Source organism: Megalopta genalis, chromosome 8 (genome assembly GCF_051020955.1).
Source record: "Megalopta genalis isolate 19385.01 chromosome 8, iyMegGena1_principal, whole genome shotgun sequence".
Taxonomy (NCBI): domain Eukaryota; kingdom Metazoa; phylum Arthropoda; class Insecta; order Hymenoptera; family Halictidae; genus Megalopta; species Megalopta genalis.
Window position 1 is genome coordinate 12,249,769 of NC_135020.1, and position 14,438 is coordinate 12,264,206.

A 14,438-nucleotide genomic window follows, 5' to 3' on the forward strand; every position below is an offset into this window, starting at 1 on the left:
GCGTACTTTCCTCGCTCGATTAATTATTAATTGGATGTTAATGACAAGTTTCGCGAACAACGTTCGTGCTGCTTGCACGCTTTCACACGGATGTAGGTCGGACAGTGTCAATTGGTCGTTTCCTTTTGCGGAAAACGATTTTATTTAACATTTTGTACAAAACAATTACAAACAACTGGTATAAATAACGTGTTACTATGAAACGGATTGCAGAGGTTCGCGACGGTATAATTTTCTTGGGAAACGTTTATTTCTGCGGTTCAAGTTTCGCCATTCGATCGATCGTACCGGTTCGATTATGCTTGCGAGAAATTGCTTCGATTCTGTGTTCGTAATATTTTAGCGAAAATTAAATATCCACGATCTGATTGCAATTCAACCCTTTGTACTCGAGTGGTGACGCCACTGAAATTTGTTATATCACGTTCTAAGATAATTTTTATATTAACAAAATTTATTTATATTATATTTAAAAAATTGTTAAGAGAGCGTAACTGTTGCATGATAAAATAAAAATAGTATAAGCCCGAAAAATTATTTTAGATTTACAGTTAAAATAGCTTCGAGTGCAAAGGGTTAATACGTTCAGTGCCGTTACAGTGCCGTTACGGGGTGACACTAATTTTTTACTAGGTTTTCGAAATTCATTTTTATTGTAATATATTGAACGAATTGAATGTCACTAAGATTCGTAGAATACAAAACAGCAGAACCAATATTTTCTACGGAAAATTTTCACTTCCTAGTTTCGGTTTCATTAATTATTTAATTAATTTAATTAATTAATATCGTGTATTTTTATTAACATTGATATTGCGATATTTCGTATTTTTCGAGTCGATATTCGACACTCAACGTGTTAATACAAACTGTTTGGTAACGTGCGATCGAGTGTGAGAGTTCATAAATTCTTTTACAATCTGTAGTACGTTGAACCATCGTATATTAAAAATTCGTTAATGACAGGTGACATTCGATAGAAAGATAAAAATTTAGAGAGAAGATAAGAATATACGGATTGGCCGCGCGTGTGTGTTCTATGTACATATTGTTAGAGCAAAGTTAATCGCTACTTCAATTCCACCGAATCGCGTACAACGATTACGTGCCTCGTACGTTGATCGATCCCCAATAAATTACACTATGGTGCGATAAATAAGATGCCCCTATAACGAACGTAACATCCCCTGTTCGACGCCGCTTACATACTAAATACGTGCTACGAATCACTACGAAGTGACGAAGTCGAAACTGGAATATACGATTACTCGATCTATCAACAATATTTTATTCAGCATCATTTGTTCACCATGCTGGTAACATACTTGTTAACCCCTTGCCCAACGATTTCTTGAAAACTACACGAATTTACTGTATGCTAATATTTGCTTCAGTGTTTAAACATTGATAGCAGAAGGGTATCAACAATATTTTATTCAGCATCATTTGTTCACCATGCTGGTAACATACTTGTTAACCCCTTGCACAGCGATTTCTTGAAAACTACACGAATTTACTCTATGCTAATATTTGCTTCAGTGTTTAAACATTGATAACGGAAGGGTAGCATTTTATTTCGATTTCGTTATTATGCAGGATGTCCTAAAAATGTCTCGCAATCTGGAAATGGAGATTCCTAAGATCATTTGAAGTAACTTTTTCCTTAGCGAAAATGCAATCCGCGGCTTCGTTTACGAGTTATCGACGAAAAACGGTAACGAATGAGAGATCGCGTACGACTGACGCACCGCCCTCGCGACCACTGTCGCTGCGTTAGACGACCGACGTGACGCGGCATTGGCCGCAAAGGCGGAGCGCCGGCCGCACTGGCTCTCCGATTGGTCCATGTTTTTCGTTAATATCTCGTAAACGAAGCCTCGGATCGCATTTTCGCTAAGGAAAAAGTTACTTGAAATGGCCTCAGGAATCTCCCTATTTCTGCGTTGCGGTACATTTTTGGGAAACCTTGTACGGCAAAGAGTTAAATATTTAAAAGTACATAAAAATCATTCTTACCCGATGTTTGCAAGTTCTGGGCAGTTCCATCGTATATTTCGGTTTCGATTCGCTATGATCGTTCGTCAAGTTTTCAAGGTACGGTGACAGGTAAAAATCTCGTCCGGTCACCGACTTTAGGTTGGAACCTCAGGTTGACCTTCTCCTTCTCGTCCTCGCCGACCTCGAGGAACGTGTTCCAGTCGACCAAGAAATAGAGACCGCTTTTCCGTTTCGGCGGCAACGAGACGTCGGGCGCGCTGGTGGTCCCGCCGAACGACTCCTCCAGCGCCATCAAGTTCGACGATGACCCGGTGACCTCTGTGGTCGTCGCCGTGGCGACATCTTTCTGATCCGTAGCCGCGTTCTCCGAATCTGAGGTCGCTTCTACCGATTCTGTTGGCAAGTTTCATCAACGGACCTTTTGTTGAATCTCTGTCGACCACGAGGACACCGCGCCCCTCGACCGGGTGCGTGAACTCAGAGTTGAGAGATGACATGAGACAAGGTTGAAAGAATGGTTCGGAACGTGTCATGCATTCATGGGAACGATACCGTACAACACAGTGGCGAAAGAAGACACACACCGGTCGCAGACAAAATGCGAACAAAATGCGTTAATGGCTGCCACGCGGCTGTTAGTCACGGATAGAAAACCTGGGAAAAACCTCGCGCAGTGTCTAGTTCACATAATTAGCCGCGAATGCAAGAAGAGGAGAAAGTGACCCGTGCTGATATAAATCTTCCGTTGCCGATTTTCCTTTTAAGAGAAAAAGTGAACTCTGACTTTTTAATGAAAGCGAACATCCGCGCTGCGAAAGACGGACAAAAAAAGCCAGACGCGAAGAGGACACCGAGTTAATGAGAGAGACGCGTATTCCAGCGGTCTCAGGGTCACAAAACTGAGAGAAAAGTCAGAGAGAGAGAGAGAGAGAGACGCGCGAGTACTTTCAGCATCCACGCCGACGAAGTACGAAGAAAACGATCCGGAAAGTTCGTGTCATTTTCCAAGACAATTTTACTCATTATTCCGTTGCTTGATCATTTGTTCGACTGTTATGCTTCAGCGACTTCTTCAAGGCTATTATAGATATTATTGTTGGACTTTGTTTTTTTTCAATTATACTAGAATTATCAGGGAGCCTGTCAACAGCCAGGCCTGACCAGCGATCCGCGTCGAAACGCGCCACGAACTTCCCGAATATCGACGAGGACATGATTATCTCGATCACGAATGATCGAGCCTCGGATCCCCCGAGAACTGTAAACCAGATATTCCTGTGATCCCAAAGGGCAGCGTACATTCAACCGGATCCACGCTTGAACTTGTTATACATGTTCGTTAGTAGAGCCCGAAATCTCGTTAGTCCCTGAATGATTTTCTTAATCCAGAACTCCGATCCTCCCAAAAGGTATATCAGAAATTTCTTAATACCGGTCGCATTACTCGAAGACGGCGTGCTGGTTCGCTCCGTGGTCCCGGCGGTGGTCGTTTCCGTCTCCTGTTGCCTCTTTATCTCGTTCCTGACGTCCTCGTGGTAAGTCTTGATGATCTCCTCCAGCTTCAAAGGATCGGGGCCGTCCTTCAGGGTCCTCGTAGCTTCCAGCAGATCGTTGGCTACCTTCTTCACGTTCTGGATGTCGGCCTTGCCCTCCTGGACCAACTTCACCGTGTCCAGGAGCTCGTTGATCTTGACCCTCTGCCTCTCGTCGCCGACCTTCGTTTCGTGCGGTTTGAACACGTGATACGTGGACGTTGCCGTGGACTCCATGTCACGGACCGCCTTCGGCGTGTTCTTCGCAGGTCTGGCAGTGGTGAATATCAGCCCCATGTTCTCGAGAACGGTCCTCATGCTGCCGGGGACAGCTTCGATCACCGAGGGAGCCTCGGTCGTTCCTCTCATCGACTTCGATTTCCTGCCGTCGCCCAGCCCGAACCTCGCCAAGAACTCCTTCATCTCTTGGTCCTTGACTTTCGACGTGGGCAGAGGCTTGAAATTCGTGTAGTCATTGAAGTTGATGGTCGTCCGTTCCGTGGACGTGGTCGACTGGTCGAGCTTCGACGTCTGCAGACCGAATCGCTGGAACAACAGCTGCACGTCCGGCGTCAGATTCTCCACGCCTTTCCTGATCTCGGACCCCGGCCCGTTGAACGTGTTCTGATCGAGGATGGACGCGGGATCGGGACCGGTGGAAGACAAACTGGACACCGGATTGTACTGTAATCCGTTCGTGTCGGCTATCTGCAACTTGTTCTCGATGATCTCCTTGTTCTTCTTGTAGACGTCCTCCACGTTGCTACGGTTGTCCGGCCTGAGGCCAATGGAAGCCAACAGGTCCATGACCTCCGGTCTCATCGGCATCGTCGTCGTGCCGGTCGGCGTGACCGCTCGGAAGCCTGCCGAGTTGATCGAGTAGGTCGAGCTGTACTTCGCTTTCGAGGTCGCGCCCGTCGGCACGGCCGTGACGTACAGAGCTGTCGGCCTCTCGGTGGTCGTGACGAATGCCTCGGCCACCTTGGGATCCGTAGACATTGCTTCCGCTGGCAGAAGAGGAAGACCCAGTTTCGCATCTTCGAGATCTGTGTTAATAGTTGGCAGGAACGGGACCTTATCGAACTTGGACGGCATGGTTGGCTTCAGGGTACTACTCGGCGGCGCGTTGTACTGCCATTGGTTCGACGATAGGACGTTGTGGCTGGTCTTGGAAGTCCCGTGATCGATCGTGACACCTCGGGTGCCTGATTTCGTGGTGGGCAGCTCGGTGATGCTGGTGCTGTAGACGATCTCTAGGCCCGCGTTCTTGTTCCCGTTACTCTTGTAAACCGGATACCTGGCCGCCGTTGTCCTCTCGGTCGACAACGCGTTCTTCTGAAGGTTCTCGAGGTTGAAGGTGAACCTGACCGGCGCGGAATCTAGCCGCAGCGTCTCCTTTAATGGCACCTTCGTGTGCACTTCCGAGTACGTCTCCCGGTGGTTCTTGTACTGATTCTTCAGGGACTGTTGATCGCTCGGTTTGTACGTGACCTGATTGGACACCAGGTTCTCGTCTGCGGAAGGGAGCGAAAGATCGATGATGGTCTCCTTCCTGTCTTCGTTGTCTTCGGCGTTGTCCTTTGGCTGATCCGGCGGTATTTGCGTCTTCGAAGGTTGCTCGATTTTACGCTCTTCCTCCCATTTTAGAGGGAACGTTTTGGGGACTTCTTCGACTTTGGCTTGGTCATTGGGTGACTTTAACGAGTCCGGAATCATTTGTACTATCGGCGGCTTCGTGTACAGGTCGTTCAGGTTTCCAGTGGAGTCAGCACCACTGTACGGCAGGACGACCATTAGTGCTCTTTGATACAGTTTCCTAGCCTTCTCGATCTTCTCTTGGTCTCTCAAGCTATTCAAATCCTGCGACGTGATGTTATGAAGGTATCTCACTATCTCCGGCCGCGTCAGCCTGGGCAGCCTCGGGTCTGCTCGAAGCTGGCGTTCAACCTCCTCGATCGTACGGTTGATCGAGCTCTCGATATCCATTTCCGACGGGAGATCATTGTCCTGGCCGTGACCCAGCCCGAGGACGAGCAGCAGGAAGAAAACCGCAAGCTGCGCAGACAATCGTTTCATTCAGATTGAGGACAGTCGGGACTGACATTCCAGCCAACAGCAATCCGCGTAATTGAATCTCGCGTTGAATGTAATCTGTTGAATGTAATCGATCCTTGCGAACGTTATTATCGACTTCTATTGGGTTGGCAAGAATGTCATTTCGGTTTGCACAAATAGATAGCTTTGCATTGTTATTCTTTTGTTAAGGTTGTAATCTTTTTGTCTTCTGATTTGGTAGTTGACACGTTTGGGTTACTATAGAAACAAATACGAAACACTGCGTTTCGCAGTGCTCAAAAGAACTTTTGGACTATCATGTTCTTAGAATATAACATAGAAGAATTTTTATTGTTACTCTTGTGTTTCTAGATACCGATCGATGTTTGCTTCCTTACTGATCGCGTTGCAAGACACATTTTTCGACAATCTGAGTTTATATTGCGTTGGCAATGAAGTCATTTCGGTTTGCATCAATAGCTAGCTTTATGTTCGCATTGTCATTCTTTTTGGTTAAGGTTGTAATCTTTTTGTCTTCAGATTTGGTAGTTGACACGTTTAGGTTACTATAGAAACAAATACCGTGTAGTTTCGTTTACAACTGATAGTTTGCTGTCAATTTTAACACGGAGTGCAAAAATGAACATTTTCGACATATTTTACTTTTTTATTTTCATAAAGGCAAGAAAGCGGCCGAGGCTCGCAAAGAGATACGCGATGTTTATGGCGTTGATTGCTTAACAGAACGCACGTGACAGAATTGGTTCAAAAAATTTCGTTCCGCAGATTTTTCACTTAAAGATGACCAACGTTCTGGTCGATCTTCCGAAGTTGACGATGACAAAATCAAAGCCATAATTGAATCGAATCGTCGTATAACTGTACGAGAGATTGCAAAAAGGTTAAATGCATCGCGCACAACAATCGAATATCACATAAGATGTCTTGGACTTGTTAAGAAGCTCGATGTTTGGATTCCGCGTGAATCGAAAGAAATGCACTTAACACAACGAATCGGTATTTGCGATACGCATTTTAAACGTAATGCGATCGACCCTTTTTTGAAACGAATTATCCCTGGTGATGAAAAATGGATCGTTTACAATAACATTAATCGTAAAAGGTCATGGTCCAAGCGTGATGAACTAGCACAAACCATATCGAAAGCCGAATTGCATCGGAAAAAGATCACGCTGTCAATTTGGTGGGACTAAAAAGGTGTTGCGTATTTTGAGCTGCTTCCAAGCAACCAAACGATCAACTCGGATGTTTACTGCCGACAACTTATGAAATTGGAGGAAGCGATCAAAGTGAAAAGGCCAGAACTGGTAAATCGCAAAGGACTCGTGTTCCACGACAATGCGAGGCCTCATACATCTTTAGCAGCACGTACAAAATTATTGGAGCTGAATTGAGAAGTGATGTCGCATCCTCTATATAGCCCCGGCCTTGCACCAACGGATTATCATTTATTTCGAAGTTTACAAAACTTTCTAAATGGTAAAAGTTTCAATAACAACGATAGCCTCGAATCGCACTTGATCTAGTTATTTACTGATAAAGACCAGAAGTTTTACGAGCGCGGAATCATGAAGTTACCAAAAAGATGGCAAAAGGTCATCGAACAGAATGACAAATATTCGACCGATTAAAGTTCATTTCTTATACAAAAAAAAAATTGAGTTTTATTTCACATTGAAATACCGAAATTACTTTCTTGCCAACCCAATAGTTCTTCCGAGCAATTCCGTTACATCGTCACGGGAAATCTGGGTGTTTCGCGGAGGTCAGAGTTCGGTTCCCGCAAAAATACCCCAAAAGTATTATACCCATAGTAAGTAAACCCATAAAGCGCGGTGTCGAAAATTCCGTGAAAGTGAGGAACGCGTCACAGTCGTAATCTTTTCGGTCGTTGTCTAAACTCTAACGGGACCTGCCGCGGCCTACAAACACCTTCGTCGATTTTCACGCGTTCATATCCGATGACCACACAGATCCGACCCACATTCGCTCGAATTTGCGTCATCCGTGTGTGTTTTACCCATCGCCGTTCGGTTGAAAAAGAAAATCGCGTCTCGGACACGCCAAGGCTGTCCGATGATTGCAGATCGCGTACGATCTTTCATAATGTTTCAATTTGCCTGTCTGCTGCTCTCTCGCGGCTTATCGATCGGAAACGAGAAAACGAGGCAACTTATCGTACGAAGAATCGTTTCATCAAGGACCAACGGATTTAGGACAGGCCTGTTGCAAGATGCATGGTAATTATCGCTTAAAAACTCGAGAAACGATCTAAGCTCCTTCATATTCATTAAGCGGATCCTGTATTTCAGCCTTGACAGCAATGACCGATCGAGAAAGTCCAACTTGTTGATCTATGTACCCGGTGTACCCTCGTCTCGTAGTCAAACGTTCCAGTAATCCTCGCCCTGCGCTTCGAAACGAACGCGTTGCTTCGTTCGAATCAACATTGCCATGTTTCTTCCGTGAAAAACTGACCGAATTCCTGCTTTTCATTCGTGAAACTCGCGATCTATGTATTGGGTTGGCAACTAAGTAATTGCCGATTTCAGTTATAGATGTTTCTCACTCCCATTTTTATGATATCCGTAAATGTTATATTATGAAATTATTGTTATTATTATTATGTTATTTTTTATTATCCGTGAAAGTTAGCAACTGGACAAATTGAATGCCGCGGTCAAGGAAAAGCGACCAGAATTGGTCAATCGTAAAGGTGTCATTTTCCAGCAGGACAATGCTAGGCCGCACACTAGGCCGCAAAAATTGATGGACATTGGTTGGGAATCGATGTTACACCCACCGTATAGCCCTGATCTCGCGCCATTGGATTACCACTTATTTCGATCCCTGGACAACTCCCTTCGTGGTAAAACTTTTCACGATGATGACGCTGTAAAATCTCACTTAACTCAGTTTTTGGCCGAAAAGGATCAGACTTTCTACGAGCGTGGAATTTTCAAGTTGTCAGAGAGATGGCAAAAGGTCATCGAACAAAGTGGAAAATATATTACAGATTAAACTTCATTCCAAGTAAAAAATTTTTTTATTTCATTGAACAAATCGGCAATTACTTAGTTGCCAATCCAATAGATCAACAGTTTACCGGTCTTTTAGTATAACTCAGTTGGACGTTTGGCTATGTTGTTTTGATTCACTATTGATCTGTGTACCCGGTGTACCCTCGTCTCGTAATTAAACATTCCAGCAATCCTCGCCCTGCACTTCGAATCGAACACGTTGCTTCGTTCGAATCAACATTACCACGTTTCTTCCGTGAAAAACTGACCGAATTCCTGCTTTTCATTCGTGAAACTCGCGATCTACAGGGTGTCTCAAAAATGTCTCGCAATCCGAAAGTGGCGGGTTCCTCAGGTCATTTGAAGCAACTTTTTCCTTTAGAAAAATTTTCCCTGATGCATCGTTAACGAGTTATTAACGAAAAACAGTGACCAATGAGAGGCGAGCTCGGCTGGCGCGAGGCGACCGAGCCAATGAGCGGAACTGGGCTTCGCGCGCTGGTCGACTGGGCCGCCTCGCGTCAGCCGTACTATTGGTCACTGTTTTTCGTTAATAACTCGTTAACGGTGCCTCGGAGAAGATTTTTGTAAAGGAAGAAGTTGCTTCAAACGATCCGAGGAACCCGCCATTTCCGGATTGCGAGACATTTTTGATACACCCTGTATGTAGAGCAACAGTTTACCGGTCTTTTAGTATAACTCAGTTGGACGTTTCACTATAATTCGATGTCTCGGATTACAGGAGCATGCTACCATCAATTTCCAGTCGCTTAAAAGCATAACACGAAACTGAATCGCGTGACGCGCTAACTGCGATTTCCCGTCGGTTCCGTTGCCGTCCGTGAACCAGCGATTAGAAGGAAATTACTGCAACACAGCGGCGGCATTTTGTAACGTATGTTCCACCGTTCACGGAGCTGTTAGGTGAACCATGCTGATTCGGCTATCGATCGACCGATTAAGCAATCAATTCTAGAACGCGAATTACGTAATCCACCGAGCGCTATTCGGTAATCCTTCCGGGATACGCCAGAACCGTCGTCGGACTTTCTATTCAATTTGGCGAGGATTTGTGCTCGGGCTTCTTGAAATTGCCACCATTTTCCGGCTCGGTTGAAACGGGATTGGGAAGAGCGGTCGCGGCGGTGTCCCAGGCTGCCGAACAGTCTTACGCGTATCTTCGCGACTGATTTCACTCGGTCGGGTGAAAACAGGAACACCGTTTTATATTCGAATTTGATGGGTTTCCCGATCGTTGCGCCGTTACATTTAACGTCCGCGTGCACCGGACACGGTGAACGATCCACGATAACGATCCTCGAAAACGAAAGTCACTTTCGGCCTCGGCGACGTGACCCTTTTCACGCGGCCGGGCCGAGACAACGCGCGGTTCCCGTGCCACTTTTGCGACCGGTTGATCGAAAAATTTGTTCCCCGATCCGCGAGTTTCGCCCGGAGACGCGCTAACCAGAGTTTCTCGGATTCGAAACGATCTTCTCGCGAGAACAGAATTTTCGAGCCTCGTTATCTCTTTTGTCGTAAATGGTCAATTTTGCTAGCAGACAGAAGCGAATTAAATGCATTTGTTTATTCAATTCGAGCATTGGATGCGAACGTGGAAAACGAAAGCTCAACGTGTTCAAATAAAAATATAAAACAGTAGAAAGTGGAATTAGATTAAATAAAACGATCTTTTCGCGAGAGCAGAACTTCAGAGCCTTGATATCTTTCTTGTCGTAAATGGTCAATTTTGCTAGCAGACAGAAGCGAATTAAATGCATCTGTTTATTCAATTCGAGCATTGGATGCGAACGTGGAAAACGAAAGCTCAACGTGTTCAAATAAAAATATAAAACAGTAGAAAGTGGAATTAGATTAAATAAAATGATCTTTTCGCGAGAGCAGGACTTCAGAGCCTTGATATCTCTCTTGTCGTAAATGGTCAATTTTGCTAGCAGACAGAAGCGAATTAAATGCATCTGTTTATTCAATTCGAGCATTGGATGCGAACGTGAGAAACGAAAGCTCAACGTGTTTAAATAAAAATATAAAACGATAGAAAGTAGAATTAGACGAAATAAAATCGAATACTAATAGATAACATAGTATTGTTAAATTATTTGAGTGTTACCTAGAAAACCGTTAGAGACAGAAATAAAAATTGATTCTCAATGTCTGTAAAAAATAAAATAATAACAGATAAAAGGAAATATTTTGTTTTATATATAAAAGACAATTTACGACGAGCTTAATATATTCATTTATTTTTAGAATTTGCAGTTCTCTGTGATCGTGTATAATGTAATAAAATAACTTATAATTATTATCAGCATTGGATGCGAACGTGAAAAACGAAAGCTCAACGTGTGTTCAAATAGAAATATAAAACAATAGAAAGTAAAATTAGGCGAAATAAAATCGAATACTAATAAATAACATAGAATTGTTAAATTATGTGAGTTTTACGTAAACACTCGTATAAAAATTGATTTTCAACGTCTGTAAAAAATGAGATAATAACAGATAAAAGGAAACATTTTGTTTTATATACAAAAGACAATTTACGATAAAATCTTAACCCTTTGCACTCGAGTGGTGACTCCGAGGCACCGCTAAAATTTGTTATCTATCACCTGATATGAACAAAGTTTAGATTTAAAAAATTGTTAAGAGTGTAACTGTTGTGCGAATCCCAAGGGTCAATTTCATATGCATAAAATGCACTTTGTCGTATAAAGTAGAAATAGTACGATATAAAATGATCTTATATTTTCAGTTAAATTAGCTTCGACTGCGAAGGGTTAATAACAGATAAAACAAAATATTTCGCTTTATATAAAAGACAATCTACACAACGAGCCTAATATATTCATCTATTCTTAGAATGTCCAATTTTCTGTGATCGCGTACAATGCAATAAAGTAACCTACGATCGTTATCATTATCGCGACAACAATTCAGTGAAAATCTATCGAGCAAAGACTAAACCGAATCAATCTACTATCAGCAAACGATTCGCTGAACAACGCAGGGAAATACGAACGTTTAATTGAACATCTACAAACTTACCGATCCAACAGGCATTTAGAAAGCACAGTTTCAAAAAACAACTATACGAAAGGCTATACTTTATAGCAACCACTATACTATACGTTCTCTACCATCGCACAGTTTCACCAATTATCAATCACCCGGTAGCAATGCCGTTTTTCCAGTTCGTGGCCGCGAAAACTGACAATGCAGTCGAGTGCAACCCCTCGGGTACAAATTGCGGTCTGAATATCCGAACACTGACATTCCAGCGATTTCTTTTTTTTCCACCGCGTGACCACGAGGACGGGCTGACAAGCGCGGCGAAAAATGTGGCGCAGCACCGCCGACAGGTAGCAAGGCAGTTCTCCTATTCGTTCGCGCGAACAAGTTCACTTTGCCGAAAGGTTCACAGAAGACAGTTTGAAAAACGATTTCGGTTCGATCGAAACGCGTTACGGCCGAAACGACGACGCCCGTCGGAACTTACCATTACGGCAACCAATCGTCTGGGGACGCAGTTGACTACTGACTGAACGACTAAGGCCTACTTTCGAACTCTCTCTCTATCTTACCCGCTTATTTCACCTCGACTGTCCTCGTGCACGCGACTCGGTTCATCTGTCTCTGCTTCCTCGGGTGCCGGGGCCCGCGGCGGGGTGTCCTTTCTCTGGTCCCCGCTTTTCGGCGCGTTCGACAGCATCCGGGGCCGTTGCGAGACCGACCCGCCCGCTTTCTTCGCCTCGGCGATGCGAAATGGAAAGCCTGGACGGATCCTTCAAGTTCAAGGAGAAAGAAAGTAGCCGCGCGGGCCCGGTTTTTGGGGGACGTTTACGATTTTTTGGAACGCGCCTTGAGTTCGCGCGCTGCGTTGTTTAGACCGTTGCGGGGTCAAAAAACGATGTGAACAAATTGTGCAGGGCTTTGGAGGTACAAATTCGATAGAAAGATTAATAAGAAGGCGAAACTGACGAGGAATAAATGGTACGAATAAATAGCAGAATTTATGATAACGATTCTAATTTTGAGAATATATATGCTCCCAAAGTGTTATAAAAGTTTAATTACTTGCTGAGAGTGAGCTGGGAAGGTTGTAAAATGGAAACATTGAAAATGGTGATTCACATGTTTAGAAGTTTGAAATTGAGATCTGCTTTGCCGATCAACGAATCCAAGCTGTTTTATCGTCGGCAGATAAAGCTTCGGTCGGTAACGTTACCATCGGCTTTACCATATGAGAGCACTGCCGCAGACTTAGGACACGATGCTTTCTTTCTGTCGCACGGTCTGAATTACCGAACGCTGTGGCATGATAGCAGATTGAAAGGATAACAGTGTAAATGGAGAGCTCGGGGCTCCTGGCACTTTAAATAAAGCAAACCTGAACCTGAACCTGAAACTGGTACGATAACGGATTTTACCTAAATGGAACAATCAGATAATGAGCTATATCTAACTGCACTGCGAAAAGTGTGTCTGAGGTGGCTAAAATCACGGCGTTGCCGGCGTTTAAAAGTACATTGTTGCCGCGTTAGATTCTTTATGAAAGAAAATTATCGAAACAGATTCTAAGCTGCAACATTTTTTATTTGACATGCTTATCTGAAACAATTATGTGGCTATTCGCTGACTTGTTTGAAAATTCATTCAAAATTTTTAAAAAGTTTGTTAATATTCAAGCACTTATTGTAAATCGATTGAAATAAAATAGCTTTCGGTATTAACACTTTTGTTGTTCCACCCTAACTTAATGAAGTCAAGGTCACCTGAAGGTCATTGTATAGTAGGTCGTTGTGTTCATATTTTCATCAGCAATAACACTACCAAGTCAAAAATACAGGGGGTTATTTAAAAAAGTCAAGGAATCCTTGATTTTTAGTCGAGAAACAATAGTTTTTGAAATTTGTTATATTTCAACACGTAGTCGACTAAATACTGTTAACTTTGGTTCGAAACATTTTTTTATCAGACTGTCAAAGGTGCTTAAAAAATCATGGCGACAGTTATGTGCCGTCTGATTATTTAAATATATTAGTCCAAAGGATTAGTCCAAAAATCCAGAAATAATAAATTTATTAATGAAAGGAGTTATGTCAAGGTTATTTGTAGATTAAAATAGGCTCTTAATCTGAAAAAAGGAAAGCAGGGCTGACCTTTTTTTTATGAGTCATGAACGTGCAAAATTCTTATCGTTGTATTTTTCGCACCGATTCGAGGTCGCCCGCTACCCTAATTACCTCGGTGCGGGTACAATTAGTCACGCGGTTTCGAAAACAAAGTACTCGATAATTTTTAGTATAATTGCCTTCCTTAACAATTTCGAACCAGCAAATAATACCGTCTGTATTAAAATGAGATGTTTATTGTATATAACTTATTATAAGAAGTTATGTAAATGTGAGGATATTTGGTAACATTATTTATAAACTATAAATATTTAAAACCATACTCATGTTCTATAGATCATTTGTACTAATATATTTAAATAGACAGGCGACATATACATATGTATGAAAATATACATATGTATTAATTACTATTACTATATATACTTAAATACTATATATTACTTAATATTATTATATATGTATGAACATATACATATGTATTAAAAAATACGTGAATTAATAATTCCAAAACTTTTAACAATTTAATATGTATAAAGAATTAAAAATCGATTTTTTGAACGAGTCAACGAATAATCACATAATTGCTCAACAAAAGTATGTCAAATTAAAAATGTTACAGCTTAGAGTCCGTCAAGCAGCGAAGAAACCGCTTG

At 42.8% G+C, this 14,438-nt stretch overlaps 1 protein-coding gene across 2 annotated transcripts; it reads right to left on the minus strand.

Moving 5' to 3' along the window:
* Positions 1-118: 118 nt before the first annotated feature.
* LOC117227796 (uncharacterized) lies at positions 119-12,370 on the minus strand. 2 transcript variants are annotated; one of them, XM_033483317.2, is made up of 3 exons: positions 12,232-12,370; positions 3,431-5,585; positions 119-2,391 (listed from the first exon to the last, which is right to left on the minus strand). In XM_033483317.2, the coding sequence occupies exons 2-3, from the start codon at positions 5,514-5,516 to the stop codon at positions 2,090-2,092; spliced, it is 2,388 nt and encodes a 795-aa protein (XP_033339208.2). In that variant the 5' UTR covers positions 5,517-5,585; positions 12,232-12,370; the 3' UTR covers positions 119-2,089. The 2 variants fall into 2 exon arrangements, with proteins under 2 accessions (XP_033339208.2, XP_033339206.2); XM_033483315.2 differs by having other exon boundaries at positions 12,147-12,284.
* Positions 12,371-14,438: the final 2,068 nt, after the last annotated feature.

Excerpts from the sequence above, each read along its gene's own strand:
- LOC117227796 (XM_033483315.2), bottom strand. Across the intron at positions 2,392-3,430 it reads GTCTTCGAGTAATGCGACCG|AATCGGTAGAAGCGACCTCA; the intron begins GTATTAAGAAAT and ends ACTTGCCAACAG.